The 15,806-nt window shown below is 43.1% G+C and overlaps 1 protein-coding gene across 1 annotated transcript in view; it reads right to left on the bottom strand.

Annotated features, from left to right (window-relative positions):
* The window catches only part of MBOAT2 (membrane bound O-acyltransferase domain containing 2), a 625,362-nt gene extending 614,813 nt beyond the window's left edge, over nt 1-10,549 (bottom strand). Inside the window, exon 1 of the mRNA XM_029595828.1 lies at nt 10,006-10,549. Within this exon, the coding sequence (XP_029451688.1) occupies nt 10,006-10,098 (93 nt within the window). The 5' untranslated portion in view covers nt 10,099-10,549. The remainder of the gene's footprint in view (nt 1-10,005) is intronic.
* Between the last annotated feature and the right edge of the window lie 5,257 nt (nt 10,550-15,806).

Below are 15,806 nucleotides of genomic sequence, written 5' to 3' on the forward strand. Positions count from 1 at the left end.
GAAAGGATCAGAGTAGAAAGAACGCTATTCCACTGACCTGAGAAGAAAGAACAAAATATTCTACTTCTTCAATGTCTGTGCAAAAAGGGAGGCGGTCTTCAAACACGTCCAGAAGTAAAAACTGCAAGTTTCCCTCTATTGTATGATTTTTTTTTTATTTTACAAGTCTGTTTTTAATAGTGTGTGGAAGCTTAGCTTTTATACAGTCATAATATGACAGAGGTCAGTGTCCTCCACACCTTTCCTAGGCAGCTGTGTGACTAGTTTGTTCAAACATTTCCACCCCTGCTGCTATCTGGTGTCAGATAGCAACAGAAACCACACCAGGACTTCCACAGACCTGAGAAGAGGGATAGAGCAGAACATTACATGGTACCCATTCTAATTCTGCTCACTACATGGAGGCTGAACAACCAATGTACACACACCCCTTTTCCTGCAGCTTAGGGGGAGATTCTGCAAAAAGCTAAGCCTAACAGTTTCCAAAATTCTGCAACACTTTGGCATAAAATTTACATTATATATGCAAATGTATTTTGCTTTATACAAATTATTTACTGATCTTTCATGTGTCTGGGTAATTTGGACGGGGGGGGGGGGGTGTGTCGTTTTTTTGGGTAGGGGAAAAAAGGACCTTAATGATTGGTGCAGGGAAGAAAGGGGGATCAGCATGTGCATTATATATTGGGGTCTTGGGGGTGGGAAGGATAAGGATGAAAAAAGGATAGTAAGAAGAGAGATGAGAAGCTAAAGCTGGTGAGGAAGATGCATTTTCATTCTTCCTTCCTACCTGGCACAGATACTCACACACACACACCTGGCATCCATCCCTCCCCACCCCCAAACAGGTACACACATATCCATTTCCTTTCTAACATACATACACCACCATCCCCCATTAACTCTTCAGAACAATGTTTCAGTTCCTCCCTCCAGCTGGTCCCCTCTACTCCTCTCAGGTTTCTCTCACAACCATGGATGAATCTTATCCTCCTGAGCCTTACTCTCCCTCCAAGGCACCAATCTGGATCAGCAGGAGATAGCGACTGGCAATGCCTCAAGCCACATCCTTATCTTCTGCCAACCAGCGCCTAACTCTGGTTTCAATGTGCAAATTAAGACCCAGGTGTCAGAGGCAGCTGTGTCCAAGGCACTACTGCTCTCCTCCGCCTGCCAACAATTAAGTGCAGGGAAGGGGACTATGTACACCCAGGCCCAAATGGGCATGAATTTCTGGATGTGCCTCTGGTTTCCCATGATTCCATTGAGAACTACTTAAATGCTGTGGCAAGGACCAGATTTTCAAGGCCTTACATTGCAGGAGTCCAGGGGTCCTACCTTTATGTAGCTTCCAGTTTACTAAGTAAACTGGGGCACTGTTGTGCTGCTCTTCACCAAAAAAATAAAGGGGGAGGGCCTGATTATAACAGTTTCTTCCAGTGTATTAACACAGGTAAAATGCTCTGGAGATCGCCCTCTGTGTTCAAGTCTGCTTAGTACATCTGGCTCTATGTTAGAAAAAGCAAAGAAAATTAATAGCAAAACGTCCACTAAGAGTAAGGAATCAGAAGTATTTTATTGTGAAGTATCTAGCTGGTACTGCTAGCTGCTCCTTTATCACAGTGCTTTTCTCAAGAATTGCAGGTTCTTCACCATTGCATATTCTCTGCAAGTTATTAAACGTTACTTTTCTAGCTTACAGATTGAGTTCTGTGACCTTGACAACATATTTTAGATCAACAATGCAGTCTACAATAAGTTCCATATTCCTAGGGACCTTCCTTTTCAGGTTTTATTTTATTTTTCCTGGGAATTTCAATGTTACAACAAAAAAAAAAAAGTCAGTGGAAAAAAATAACAGGAGAAAAATCAATGTAAAACGAGTCATTTTTCCCACTGTTTTTTGTTTTTTTTTATAACATTGAAATTCCCAGGAAAATAAAATAAAAACTGAAAACAAAGGTTGCTACATATACCTTTCCCTCAGGCATTCCCCCTAGTTCAGGATTCAGATTTCCTGCTATAGGACCTCTTCCTCCACCAAGCCAATAGATCGTGTTATAGAGGAGTAGTGACAGTGACAGTTTCACTTTTCTTACTGTTACAAAAGTCAATTTGAAGTTTACACCTGCGCAATTAAAACATAAGCACTGGCCTGAGATGGAAGAGGCTAATTCCAAAATCATCTGTGGTAGCCAAACAGAACCCAGCTATGCTGGTCTATTTTTCACTTGAAACAGATACTCATCAGATCAGGAGTCGATTGAGCTAGGTTAATTAGCTGAACATTTTCTAGCCATTTTGTGTTTCTGGAAGAAACTAATTTAAGTAGATTAACTGGGTTTAACCAGCACTCATTGTAGAGCTTTTTTTTTTTTCAGGGGGGAGGGAGGTCCTATCCATTTTTTCCATTCACCTTCATATAGAAATATACAGCTGTGTACAAAACTTTAGGCATTCTTATCAAATTGTGTGTTTCAACACATCTCTAAGAGAATAGAAGCTGACAATCTCTATACAGTACAAAATTAAAACAATAATCTTCTGCAATTTGTAATGCTTCACTGTGATTTTTTATGCAGTTGTATTACAGATTCAAAATAAGAATACAAAGAATATGGCACTTCAAAAGGTTGTGCCCCTTTTCAGTCAGTACTTTTTAACATTTCTTTTGACAGAAACAACAGCTTCCAAACATTTCCTGTAGCCAATCTTTTTTCATTCTTGCTTTTTGAATTTTTTTTCTTACTCTTCCTTGCGGAACTCTTTTAGCTCAGAAATATTCTTAGGTTTCCTTGCAAGCACTGCATTTTCTGATCTCCCTACAGTTTTTCAAAAATATTCAAGTCTGGGGACTGTGAAGACCATTCCCAAACCTTCATTTTTCTTTCCTGCAAGTATTTCGTGGTTGATTTTGAGGTGTGTTGGATATGTAGTTTAATCAATCCTCCCCTTCTACCTACACAATAATCTTCTCATCACTATCTAGCCACACAACCCCAGAGCAAACTAGATCCCCCGCCCCCCGTGCTTAACTGTCAGTTCTTCAAATGCATCTTGGTGGTTGCGGCCCAACAGTTCTATTGTAGTTTTATCAGGCCAAAACACTTGTGTTCCAAAAAGATTTAAACTTATCGAGATTTTGTTTTGTACAATTTAGATGATTACTTTTGTGATGGAATCACAAAAAAATATTTCCTTCTGTCAACTCTCCCATGTAGATCAATGTTGGATAAGCAACACTGTACTATGGGCAACTACTCCAGTTGCAGCTAAACTAGACAGCAAGTCGTCTGTCTGAATGATCTGAGGGTTCAGTTTTGTAGATCAGACCAGTTTTCGAGCAGTTCAATCAGGTATTTTTTTGAGACTTCCAGATCTTACCTCAACAGTTCCATACAACTTCCTTTACTTAAGGTTTCTGACAGTTGAAATTTATATCTAGAAGCATTTGGATTTTTTATTTTTTTTTATAGCCTTCCCCTGCATTGTAAGAGTGAATATCTATATTTTCAAACGCTGAGACGGGTGCTTAGCCCATGTTTTTATTTATTTTAGATAGATAAAACAACAATCAGTATTTAGTTATGGAACTGTCTTCACCTGTAGCAATAAATCAACTAGAAGGGTACCCCAACTTCTGTATATGCCATATTCAATCTGTGTAAATCAGCAAATAGTAATTTTACATTAAGCATTGCAGTAACGTGGGTACCCAGGATTGACGCTTCTGCCCACGCCCGTCCCTTTACAACCAATAAATACACTAAGCACAGATTGGGATCAACAGGCCGCAGCTTTTATTAATAACATCCCCGGTGCCCGAGCCAGCTCACCGTAACAACACCGTTACCCCCTCCCCCCCATCCGCCATGAGCCAGCAAGACGGGCAATCAGAGGCTATCCCAGCCTGTATGCAGTCACATCATGAACACACCCCCACGACTCTCGCCACTGCCCAGCAAGGGGCAGACCACTTCGACCACCGCCCAAGCAAGGAGTCGTACCATCAAGTGCACCCAGTTGTTCAGTTGGGAACCACTGACCTGACACCTGTCAAGTCAGACACTTTTAACCACTGCATAATCCCCCATTTGGCTACCTGCCCCCCCCCCCCGGCAAGTTGGGACAACGCCACACCCCCGGAACAGTAACATCAACCAAATTTAGGGAATGGCGGGCAGGCATCAGTGACCAGATGCAACGGCAGGTAAAAGGCGAATGCCTGCCGGACCCCAGAACCCTCCCACTCCCATCTGCCCTTGCTGGAAGGGAACCAATAGGTTCCCCAGAAACAAGAGGTTTGAAAATAAACCTCCAACTCTCCCTTCCCTGCCTTATCTTGCGGCACGAGCCCGAATACGGGCAGCCACAGCTCCCCACCACTTAACTCCCGGAATGCCAGGGAGGAGCCTGGCACCATATTACGGTGGCCAGGCAGGTACGGTACCCGCCTGACCTTACAAAAGATGCATTTAACTTTGTGTCATGTACAAATTGTGTCAGCTTCTATTCACTTACAGGTCAATCCAGTAACGAGTGGTAGGAAGAGCTGAGTTAGTGCCCGGCGCACCCCTTCACATGCCATGACGCCAAACGTCGTGACGTCACGCCTTGAGCGGCCCAATTGCACGAACAGGGGCCGCTTTCGCCCGTGCGATGCGTCTATCTTCGCGGGCAGCTGGAGGCAGGGAAGCCGCGTCCGTCGTCGCCAGTCCGTCTCCGGAGGGGGGCTGCAAAAAAAGTAAGTCGCTTCGTCGCTTTACACTGCCAGTGCTCTCTCCCCTCCTCCCGGAGCAAGGCTGCTTTTCGCGCCTTGCTTTGGGAGGAGGGGAGAGAGGACTGACAATCCCGAGCGTAGGATTGCCTGTCCTCTCTCCCCTCTCTCTCTTGCAACTTTTTTTTTTTCGCTTTTTCGATTTTTTTCGCTTTTGTTGCTTCGGGAGGAGGGGAGAGGACTGGGGCTGCCCCGGAGACCAGCACCCATGGACGCGGCCAGGGCAGGTGAGCGGGGGCTGGGGGAAAGTTTGCGCCTACCCTTACCCCTGCCTCTAACGCAGGGGTAAGGGTAGGCGGTAAGTTAGCAGGTTAAACGCGCGGCAAAACGGCAGGGTAAAAAAGCAATAGTCAGGGCGCGCGTTACTGGATGGTAGGGAATAGCTAATTCGATCGTTTACATGTAATATACATGCCGCGTGCGGAAGGGGTTACCCGGTGATTTAAGGACGTGGTAAGAGTAGGTTAAAGGGGATTGTGGATCGCAGGAAGGGCTAACGCGGCTCTAAAGTGAGTAGAAAGCGGGTTAGGAGCGGGGTAAACGCGGCCACACTTTACTGGATTGACCTGTTAGAGATTCATAAACATTCATTTAACCCCTAGGCTGAGGCCTTCACTAATGAATCCAGGGGCATTCCATAATTTCAAGGGCTTAAGATGTCCTCTCCTCCCATAAACTCGCTTCTATTCCAAGATTCCCTGTAAAAGGTGGGTGGAGATCTCTCCAAAGCACAGGGCACTGTTTCAACAGTCTTTAAGGTATACGGCAAAAAGCATGCTGGACTCGATATGATTCCCAACATAACTTTACTGATAATAGATTTTAAATTGAAGTTAAAGACAAGGTACGTGTTCTTATTCAATACATGGATTACTTCATCTTTTTCCAATACATCTATGACTCTGTAAATTGTTCATGTATTTAATAGACCCATCCAAATTTATCCCTACCAATCTAGGGCAGTTTTAAAACTTCCTTTAATTTGTGGCAATACTGGGGAATAGCTGGTCTGAAATTAATTTTCCCATTCATCCCTACCTTAACTCTGTCTTGAAATTCAGCTGCCTTCTCTCTTGTCAATTAGTCCCAGTGGTAAATTTTGGGATACCTCATTTCCTTCTTGGGTTGCCACTCTCCTCCTTACATCCTAATCTACTCCTCCTCTCAGGAATGAAGATCCACTCCACTTGTTAACCTCTGATGGGTTGATGAACTGCTCTGGATGAAAGACTCTTCTGGAAGGTTGAGCATTGGTGATTCAGTGGTAGAATTCTTGCCTCCATGTGAGTGACCTGGGTTCGACTCCCAGCCAATGCAGTGAAAATACCCTTTCTTTGCCAGGTTCTTATGGCCTGGATTGGCCACTGTTGGAGACAGGATGCTGGGCTTGATGGACCCTTCCTCTGACCCAATATGGCATGTTCTTAAACTCCAATTTTTTCTTCAATAAAAATAGAGAAGGAATGGATGGATGGAAACTTTATTCTATATAAAAACAAACTGAAGAAAAAAAAACTCTTTCCTACTTCCAAACAGGAATTACTATCAGGTGAAGAAACAGGACCACAACTAAATTCCTCTTCCTTGGGAAACTAAACTGAAAATCCACACCCTGTCTAGATGTTTCTCCTTTATATATGAAGAAGCAACCAACACAGCACCAACACATAGGGGAGCTGTAAACCACTTGGTATGCTTTTCTTCTGCCTCCACTTATGATACAATCTGCTTAGTAGTTCCAGTGGGATTCTATATACAATTTGCTCCAAGTCTCTTGTCCTGTATGTTTGTCTTATCAGACTGTAAGCTATATTTAGCTGGGACTGTGTTTTTTTGTAGTTGTACAGTGCTGTGTATGTCATATAGCATTTCAGAAATGTTAAATAGTAGGTTCCTAAACCTTTGCACACAACTAAAGAACTCAATGAAAGATAAGGACGACAAGGCCATAGACCCAGTTGATCTCTGGCTTTCTCTTCACTTCTTTGCAACCAAAAATTATTGGCACTTATTCCATGCTTTCTGGAATCTATTACTATTTTTGTCTCCAACATTCTTTCTATGAAGAAATACTTTGTAACTGTACTCCTCAGTCTACCTGCGTTAAGCCTCATAAAAACACACGCAATGCTGTGCTGGGTCAGACCAATGGTTCATTAAGCCCGTCATCTTGTCTCCAACAGTGGCCAGTTTGGGTCACCTCAAAGTATCTGGCAGCCCCACTAGGAAAGTCTTTTCCATACTGCTCACTCCTAGGCATGAGCAGAGGAGACACCAGTGTGTCTGGCTAATAGTTAATTATGGACCTGTCCTCCAGAAACTTGTCCAAACTTTTTTTTTTTTTTTTTTAACTGTTATACTACTAGCTTTAATCACATTTTCTAGCAACAAGTTCTATAGCTTAACTGTGAGTTGACTGAAAAAATATTTTCTTAAATTGGTTTTAAATTTAATACTAGAACAAGGGGATTCTCCCTGAAGCTCTTTACAGTAAGTAATTAATTATTCCCTATTAAACTTGTTCCACACAATACAATTTTATAAACCTCAATAACATCCCCCTCTCAGCATCTCTTTTCCAAGCTGAAGAACCCTAACTGGTTTAGCTTTTCTTCAGACGTTAACCATTCTATCACATTTATCATCCTTATTATCCTCTGCATGTTCTAGCTCTGCTCTACCTTCTTGAGATGTGGAATATAGCGGCCAGAATTGCACACAAGGTGTAAGTGCAGCAGTGATCGATCCAGAAGCATTATTATATTTCCAATTTTGCTTTCTACTCCTTTCTGAAGAATTCTTTTTTTTTTTTTTTGGACACCACTGCATAGAGCTTTCATGATGCCTCTGTATCACTCAATAGTTAGATCACACCTTGAATACTGTGTGCAATTCTGGTCACCACATCTCAAAAAAGATATAATTGCACTGGAGAAAGTACAGAGAAGGGCAACAAAACGATAAAGGGCATAGAACGGCTCCCCTATGAGGAAAGGCTAAAGAGTTAGGGCTGTTCTGCTTGGAGAAATCCACAAAATCATGAAAGGACTTGAATGGGTAAATGTGAAACAGTTATTAACTCTTTCAGATAATACAAATACTAGGGAGCACCCCATGAAGTTAGCAAGTAGCACATTTAAAAACAAAACAGAAAATTCTCTCTTTCAAAGCACAATCAAGTTTGAATTTGTTACCAGAGGACTTTGTTAAGGCAGCTAGTGTAGCTGGGTTTAAAATAGATTTGGATAAGTTCCTGGAAAAGTCCATAAACTGCTATTAATCAAGTTGACTTAAGAAAATAGCCACTGATATTACTGGCATCAGTAGCATGGGATCTACTTAGTTTCTCAACTCCTCACTTTCAAGCCGATACAGTACAGTGAGCTCCAGGGCACTGTTAACCTGCGTTTGGACGCGCTAGCTTTGCCCCTTATTCAGTAAGGGGTAATAGCGCATCGAAAACGCTCGTCCAACTCCCCCCCCCCCCAAACTAATAGCACCCGCAACATGCAAATGCATGTTGATGGCCCTATTAGTTATTCCCGCGCAATTCAGTAAGTAAAATGTGCAGCCAAGCCGCACATTTTACTTTCAGAAATTAGCGCCTACCCAAAGGTAGGCATTAATTTCTGCCGGCCCTGGGAAAGTGCACAGAAAAGCAGTAAAAACTGCTTTTCTATACACCCTCTGACATAATATCATGGCGATATTAAGTCTGAGGTCCCAAAAGTTAAAAATAATTAAACATTTTTTAAAAAATTTAAATCGGCCCACGGCTCGTGGGTTGAAACCGCAGTCTGGTTTCCGAACCAGTGGCTGTCAGCAGGTTTGAGAACCAATGCAGGCAAAATTGAGCGTCTGCTGTCAAACTCGCTGAAAGCCGCCGCTCCTGTCAAAAAGAGGCGCTAGGGACGCGCTAGTGTCCCTAGCGCCTCTTTTTACCGCGGGCCCTAATTTTAATTTTTTTTTTTTTACTGAATCGCGCACACAGGAGAGTGGCCTGTGCGCTCTCCCGCGACTTTTACTGTATTGACCTGTTTATTTTTTCTCTTCCACTAGCCTATTCCTCCTAGACTCTCTTTCCCTCTTCCCTCCCATTTGACCATTAAACCTTGCCATCCTCTTCACTATTACTGCTAACATCCCTCTCTCCTTACTGTGAAGCACAGGCCAAAGTAACAGAGAAAGAGCCCAGCACACAATCTTGTAGTGGGGAGAGGGAAAGCATTTCAGAAAGGCCCCAAATAAATGCAGGAGTGCCAGCAGTGGAGGCAGGAAGAGAAATTCAGGCCAAAGAGAGGAGATAATATAAATAAAAATGTACTTCATTCTTCATCCATATGTATTTCACCTTTGGGGGATAGCAAAAGAGAACACAACACTTATGAATCTCCTTTGCTCCAGGACCATAAGATTACAGCACTGTCACCTGTGGAGTGTGGATAAAACAATGACTATGTCGAGACAGCACTGAAAACACTAAAATGCAGCCTGGCAGAATACGGATGCATTTCTTATTCACAAAGGAGATCATTATCTGAATCCTCGCCTGCGCCGCATGAAAAGCAATCATGACATACTTAGTGTGTGTCTGGCCACTCTGTTTTCCCCAAAAACTTCACAGATGCCACAGATGCATCGCCAAAAAAAATGAATTAAAACCTACATTAACCCTCCATGGATAGAACCTCACCAAACAGCAGCCATCCCCATCACAAAGTGAGCGGGCCGCGGAATGTGGCTTGCATGCTGGTGGACACAGAAGAGCATACCTTGTTCCAACCACCCCGCTGCAGGGAGTCCTGGAGACTGGAATCTCGTCCCACTTCACATACCTGAGCATCTCATTATTCTCAGACACACGCATCACAAGAGTTGGACAAACTGCACTCAACATTTGGCACGTTTTAGTACATTAACGAGCCTCCACTTTTTTTTTTTTAAGTCTAAATTCACACATACTGTCCACTATTCTGTACTAAAGCTCAGTACCACGCACGTAGGTTAATATAAGCGTGAAGACCCAGCCACAGCCAAATATATACATGATACTGAACAAATCACATCTGGAAGAAGAAAAGAACCCCCGATGTGCGTTTACTGCATGCAAACCCGACCCCCCAATACGAAATTCCGACAAAACCGCCCCCTCCTCCGAGACAAAGCACCCGAGAGCGGCGACCTGGAAACGGGAAGGAGAAGAAGCGGTGCTGCTCCGGCTGCCTTACCTGGTCTATAGGCAGCTGGATGGCGTTGCTGAGGGGCTGCAGGACGGTGGAGCCGGTGGTGCTGCTGCTGCTGCTGGTGCCAGTCGTAGCCATGGCAATGTTCAGCCTCGCCCCCGGGGAGCGCGAGGAGACAGCGCCGTCGCTGCCGTTGTCGTCCACCCAACGAGCGCAGCCTCGGGCGGGCGGCCACAAACTAACCGGCAACTACTTTTCCTCCCCCCAACTAAACCAAAACGTTCGTGCACCAAAACGAAAAAATAAATTATAATAATCCACAGCAGCAATGGGAGGGAGGGAGGGGGGGGGGGAAGGTTGAGGAGGCGGGGTAACAATTCAAAAGGCAGCGGCAGCAACGCGTCCTTCTGTTACATCACCAAAGGCGGCAGCGGCCGTCGGTGGCTGCTGGGATGAATGAAAGGCAGCGCCGGGCTGCACGGGAGCGCACACACAATGCCCCGCCCCCTCCCCTGCTGCCAGCGCTGAACTCCTCCAGCCCAGAGCCGGGCAGAGCCCGAGCGAAGCCAGGGAGGGGCTGCTGAGCCGCCAGCCGCCGCTACGGCAGCCCGGAAGGGACAAGCGAAGAGAGGAGGCGCGCGCGCGCACGCAGGGGGGGGGGGGGGGGGGGGGGTTCTCGAAAGCCCTTTGGTTTTTTTTTACATTCTACGTAAGCGGCTGCATGACGTACAAACTACAGAATGGAATCGGTAGCGCCCCGCCGCCGCTCTCCAGATTGCTGGTGGTCAGGCACCTGCTGTAGGGTTCATCTCTTACTTTACTGATTGCCACTTGCCCCCCCAGGCGCTGGAGCTCCCAGTCTGGAGCAACAACATAGTAACATAGTAATGACTGCATAAAAAGACCAATGGTCCATCCAGTCTGCCCAGCAAGTTTCTTATGGTAGTAACTGCCGCTCTGCTCCAAGCTTTATGTTAAAGGTAGCAGTATTTACAATCCAAACCAAGTAACTGTCAAACTCATTACAAAATTATTTCTAGCAACGTTTTTACAAGGCTGCTTCAATTTGCTTTCCATTTGGACTTCGCCATAGAAGCAGTTCTGTGCTTTGTCTGCATATCAATACCCCAGCCCATAAAAGTCGGGACCAGTTAGGTAGTTATTGTCTGAATCTAATTCCTCTTTTTCCCCCTGCCATTGAAGCAGAGAGTGATGTTGCAGTTGCATCACAAGCATCAAGGTTAATTGCTGCTCCATGCAGGTAACCCCCATGCACCCTTTTCTCTAGTCTTTAGAGATCCACAGTCTTTATTCCTTTTGAATTCGTTTACTGTTTTCATCCTCACCACCTCTTGCAGAAGGGCATTCTCGACATCCACCTTCCTCTCTGTAAAGAAGTCTTTCCTGATGTTGGTTCTAAGTCGTCCCTCCTGGAGTTTCATTTCATACTGTATTAAAAGCCTCCATCTTTTCAATTATTGGCTAGTGTAACAGTCTTTATGTGGGCCTTCCTTGTTTAACACTTCAACCACTACAACTGCTTTTAAATTCTTCTCGTTTAATTGCAGGATAAAAACGCTATAATCATATCACTCCAGTTTTGATTGGCCTACACTGGCTCTCTATTAGTGAGAGAATTAAATATAGGATTGGCATGACTATTTTTAAATTGGTTAACAATCAGTCCTGTCCATGGTCTAATGCCATTTTGAAGATATATCAGCCATCCAGAAATTTGCGGTCCTCACATAGGGTCTTTTGGACATTCCGTCACCTAAGTTGGCACGACTACACATCACTCGAGAATATGCTTTTTCTGTTGCTGGTGCAGTCCTTTGTAACCTTCCCAATGGAGCTCCAATTATGTGACTGGGTTAAAACCTTCAGAGGCCTTTTTAAAACTTTCTTATTTAAATTAGGTTATATGTAATTTTACCAAGTCTTATTTTATTTTCTATTTTATTTTACATATTGTTTTATCTTATTGTATTTTTAATGTGTTATTTTGTCATATTTTATGCATGTTTTATTGTACATTGCCTAGACCTAGTCTAGTGTTAGATGATTAACAAATTTTAATAAATGTAAATGACCCTTAGTTCTACAGTTTCCTTTCCAATGGAAAAGGTTTGAAGATCGTGCATCATTAAAACCTTTCAGGTATCTGAAGGTCTGTATCATATCTTCCCTTTACTGCCTCTCTTCCAGGGTATACATATTTAGATGCTTCAGCCTCTCTTGGTCTTCGCCCCTTCCCTATGCTATGGAGGGAACATAAACACACAAAAAAAGCATGCTTAGAGAAAGGGGATTTTCAGCAAGGATCGTATGCAGAGGAGTCTGATTTTTAACACATCTCTTTAAAATACCTGGGAAACCTAGGAATAGTTAGACTATGTGTCCAGGTGGGCATGAGTAGGAAATTGAGTGCCGTGTTTATTTGAGTGCTGACAACTCACGTGCACTAAGTATCTGCTTTTCCTTCAGTCTGCTGATTATTAGGGCAATCTTCCAAAACATTATTTTAAAACGTTTGCAGAACATTCAGTACTACCTTTCCCCTCTCCCCTCCCCCCACACACAAGTTAGATTTTTATAAAATAAGGGGTGGATTTTAAAACGTATGTGCACGCATCCATGTGCGCGCTGTTCCTGGCGTGTGCATATGGCCATGGTCATTTTATAATGTGTGTGTCGGCACACAGATCTAAGAAACAGAGAAAACAGAAAATAAAGGATTCACTGCCCTGGACCCAGGGAGTTCAGATTAAAGGCCATTAAGAAGATGTAGGTTTTCAAAGCCTTCTTGAAGGTCTTAGAACAGGAGGTATCTCACATTTGTTCTGGAATAAAGTTCCATAAATGTGGACTGACAATGGAAAATGTTCTATTTCTTGTAATGTCCAGCCTGGCTAATTTTGGTTTTGGAAACCTTGATAATATTATTAGTGGAGGAATGTAAATGCCTTGTAGGTTTATAAAAGTGGAGGATTGTACTCAGCCATACTGAGGAGTCCGTATAGACTACAGAGTAAATTATGGATGAAGGTTAACACCTTCTAATGGATCTGACATGCAATTGGTAGCCAGAGAAGGAAATACAATACATGCATGATATGATCCCTAAGTCTCACAACAGTAAGAATCCTTGCACAACTTGCAAAAGATGGATTGAATTTGCTGGAAGACAAAGGTATAATGACTTGCAATAATCTAAATCATTCAAAATCAAAGATTGTAAAACTAAACAAAAATCTTGAGGCTCCAACAATGGTTTTAATCTTTTTAGTAATCTGAGTTTATAAAATGATGATTTTACAATCATAGAAATATGACAATGCATAGAGAGATTAGAATCCAGCGTAACACCCAGATTCCTTGCTTTCTAGACAATCGAAGTGCTGTGTCCTTGAAAGGTGAATGGGGTAGGGACCTCATAAAATAGACATTTAATCCCAGAAAGCAGTACAATTTCAGTTTTTGGGATATTCAGTTGTAATGTGTTATGAGTTTAAACATAGTGAGACCAGTCCTAAAGTATCAGCCCAGGATGAGCTGTAAGGAACAAATAAAATTATGTCATCTGCGCAGATTTTGTACTTCATGCCAAGACATGCAATGACCTTACATAATGGGGACGGGAATATTTATTTATTTAGCGACTTTATATACCGACATACACTGTGAGTATCACATCAGTTTACATTGAATCAAGAACTTAGCTTAAAATGCTTTACATATAACTCTTCATATATGCGAATAAAATGAACTGAATGTAAATGAACTAAATGTAACATGAACTGAATGCAAATGCGGGTAACACGAGCTTGAATAAGGTTATAAAATAACACTGTTGAATAAGGTGACTAATAATTTACCCAGAACATTGTGGAAAACCAGAGGACATTGCAAACCAATTAGAATAGACCAAGTCTATCCTGACTTGTTGAGTTCTTCAGTTAGATATGATATAAATCATTTTAGAACTGTGCCAGAAATTTCAGCTGATTGTAATCTCATGAGAACTGTGTGATCCAAATTGTCAAATGCTGTGGATATGTCTAGTAAGACCATAATGTAATCAATATTTGTGTCAATACCCTGAATTATAGTATCTGAAGATGATAGTAGAAAAGTTTCAGTGCTGAAGCCTCTCCTAAAGCCATGTTGATGTTGGTCAATGATACCATTATCTTCAACAAAATGTGAAAGCTGATGTAGGATTCCAAGATTTTCATTAGGGATGGGAGTGACAAAATCAGTCGATAGTTCAAAAAATGTGATAGATCAGTAGCTGACCTTTTTCTATATCGATCTATCTCAAGCAGGCTTTATGGGATGGGTAATGCACCAGATGTTAGAGATAAATTGACAAGTTCTGCAATATATTGGGAGATCTCATTCTTAGCTAGTTTCAGCATGGCAGTAGGACAGGGATTCAGGGGACTGGAAGCAGTGTTTATTTAGACAAAATTAAATTCATAGTATCAGCAAACACAGTGGTAAAGGAATCCTGGAGTGAACCAGGCTCAATGGAACAGACAGGAACAGGGAGGTGTGAAAAAATATTATTAATATTTCTTATCTTGTCAGCAAAAACATGCAGCCAATTGAATTAAATAATCAGGGGTAGCCATTAGGTTAGTAGTATTCTGTGCAGTAGTTAGGGATTTTACAGCATTTAAATCCCTTTTTGTTGACATTTATCTGAGTCTTATAATTACTCAGGTATCTTAAATATGCTGTTTTCCTTTGCAATATCGGATTTCTATGCCAATGCCAATATAAAGATCTTAGTTTTTATTTCATTATTTTTAGAACTGGGGTATACCAAGGTGCATTATGTCTACGATTGACACATATTACCTTGGAGGGCACCACCTCATCTATGATGACCGTTAAGGTATCATGCTAATTCTTTACTGCTTGTTCAATATCATTTGACTGAGAATTTGAAATTCTGGATAACAGGGCTGTTTTAAATTTGTCATGGTCAATGTGACTCTGATATTCAGCACCACTTAGCCAGATAAGTTTGGATTTATCTGGCTAAGTGGCGCTGTTTGAATGTTCAGTGGTCACCACTTAGCCGGATAACTATTTATCTGGCTAGCTAGTTATCTGGTTAAACGGTGGGTGGGATGGGGGTGTTCCATGGCATGGCTACATATACATTCAACTTAGACGAATAAATGCTGATATTCAGCTTTATCTGGCTAAGTTAGGGGATGCAGGACAGGAGGAGGGAGATGGGGATGCAGTGCAGGAGGAGAGAGATAGGGGGATGCAGGGCAGGAGGAGGAAGACTGGGGGATGCAGGGCAGGAGGAGAGAGATAGGAGGATGCAGGGCAGGAGGAGATAGGAGGATGTTGTGCTTTAGCCGCTGCCACCACTAGAGGGAGCACTACACGAGAGCTACCTCTGCTACATAATTATACTGCATATTGAGGTAGATATTCAGGTACTATCCAGGTGAGAAAGTTAGCCAGATAAACTTATCCGGCTAACTTTTAGATATCTTGGTATATTCAGCAGTGTGGCCTCACTGCTGTGTTATGTGTGCCGTCCGCGGCAGATCCACGGCACAGTCCCCTCACCTCTCTGCAGTAACTCCAGTACCTGGTTCCTTGTCCCTGGCAGCAGTGGGCCGCCAGCTCCATCCTCGGGCCACCCGTGGTGCCTCCGGCTCAGCTACAGACCCTGGTGTTCCCAGTCCAGCCACCACTTCCACAGCTCTATGCTGGGCCTCTCCGCGTGGCCCGCGGAGGGACGCTGCTACTTGGTGCTGCACCCCTCCCTAGGCATGCACGCGCGCGCATCACTAATGCTTTAAGTAGGGCCCACG

The sequence above is a fragment of the Rhinatrema bivittatum genome, chromosome 3 (assembly GCF_901001135.1).
Source record: "Rhinatrema bivittatum chromosome 3, aRhiBiv1.1, whole genome shotgun sequence".
Classification (NCBI taxonomy): domain Eukaryota; kingdom Metazoa; phylum Chordata; class Amphibia; order Gymnophiona; family Rhinatrematidae; genus Rhinatrema; species Rhinatrema bivittatum.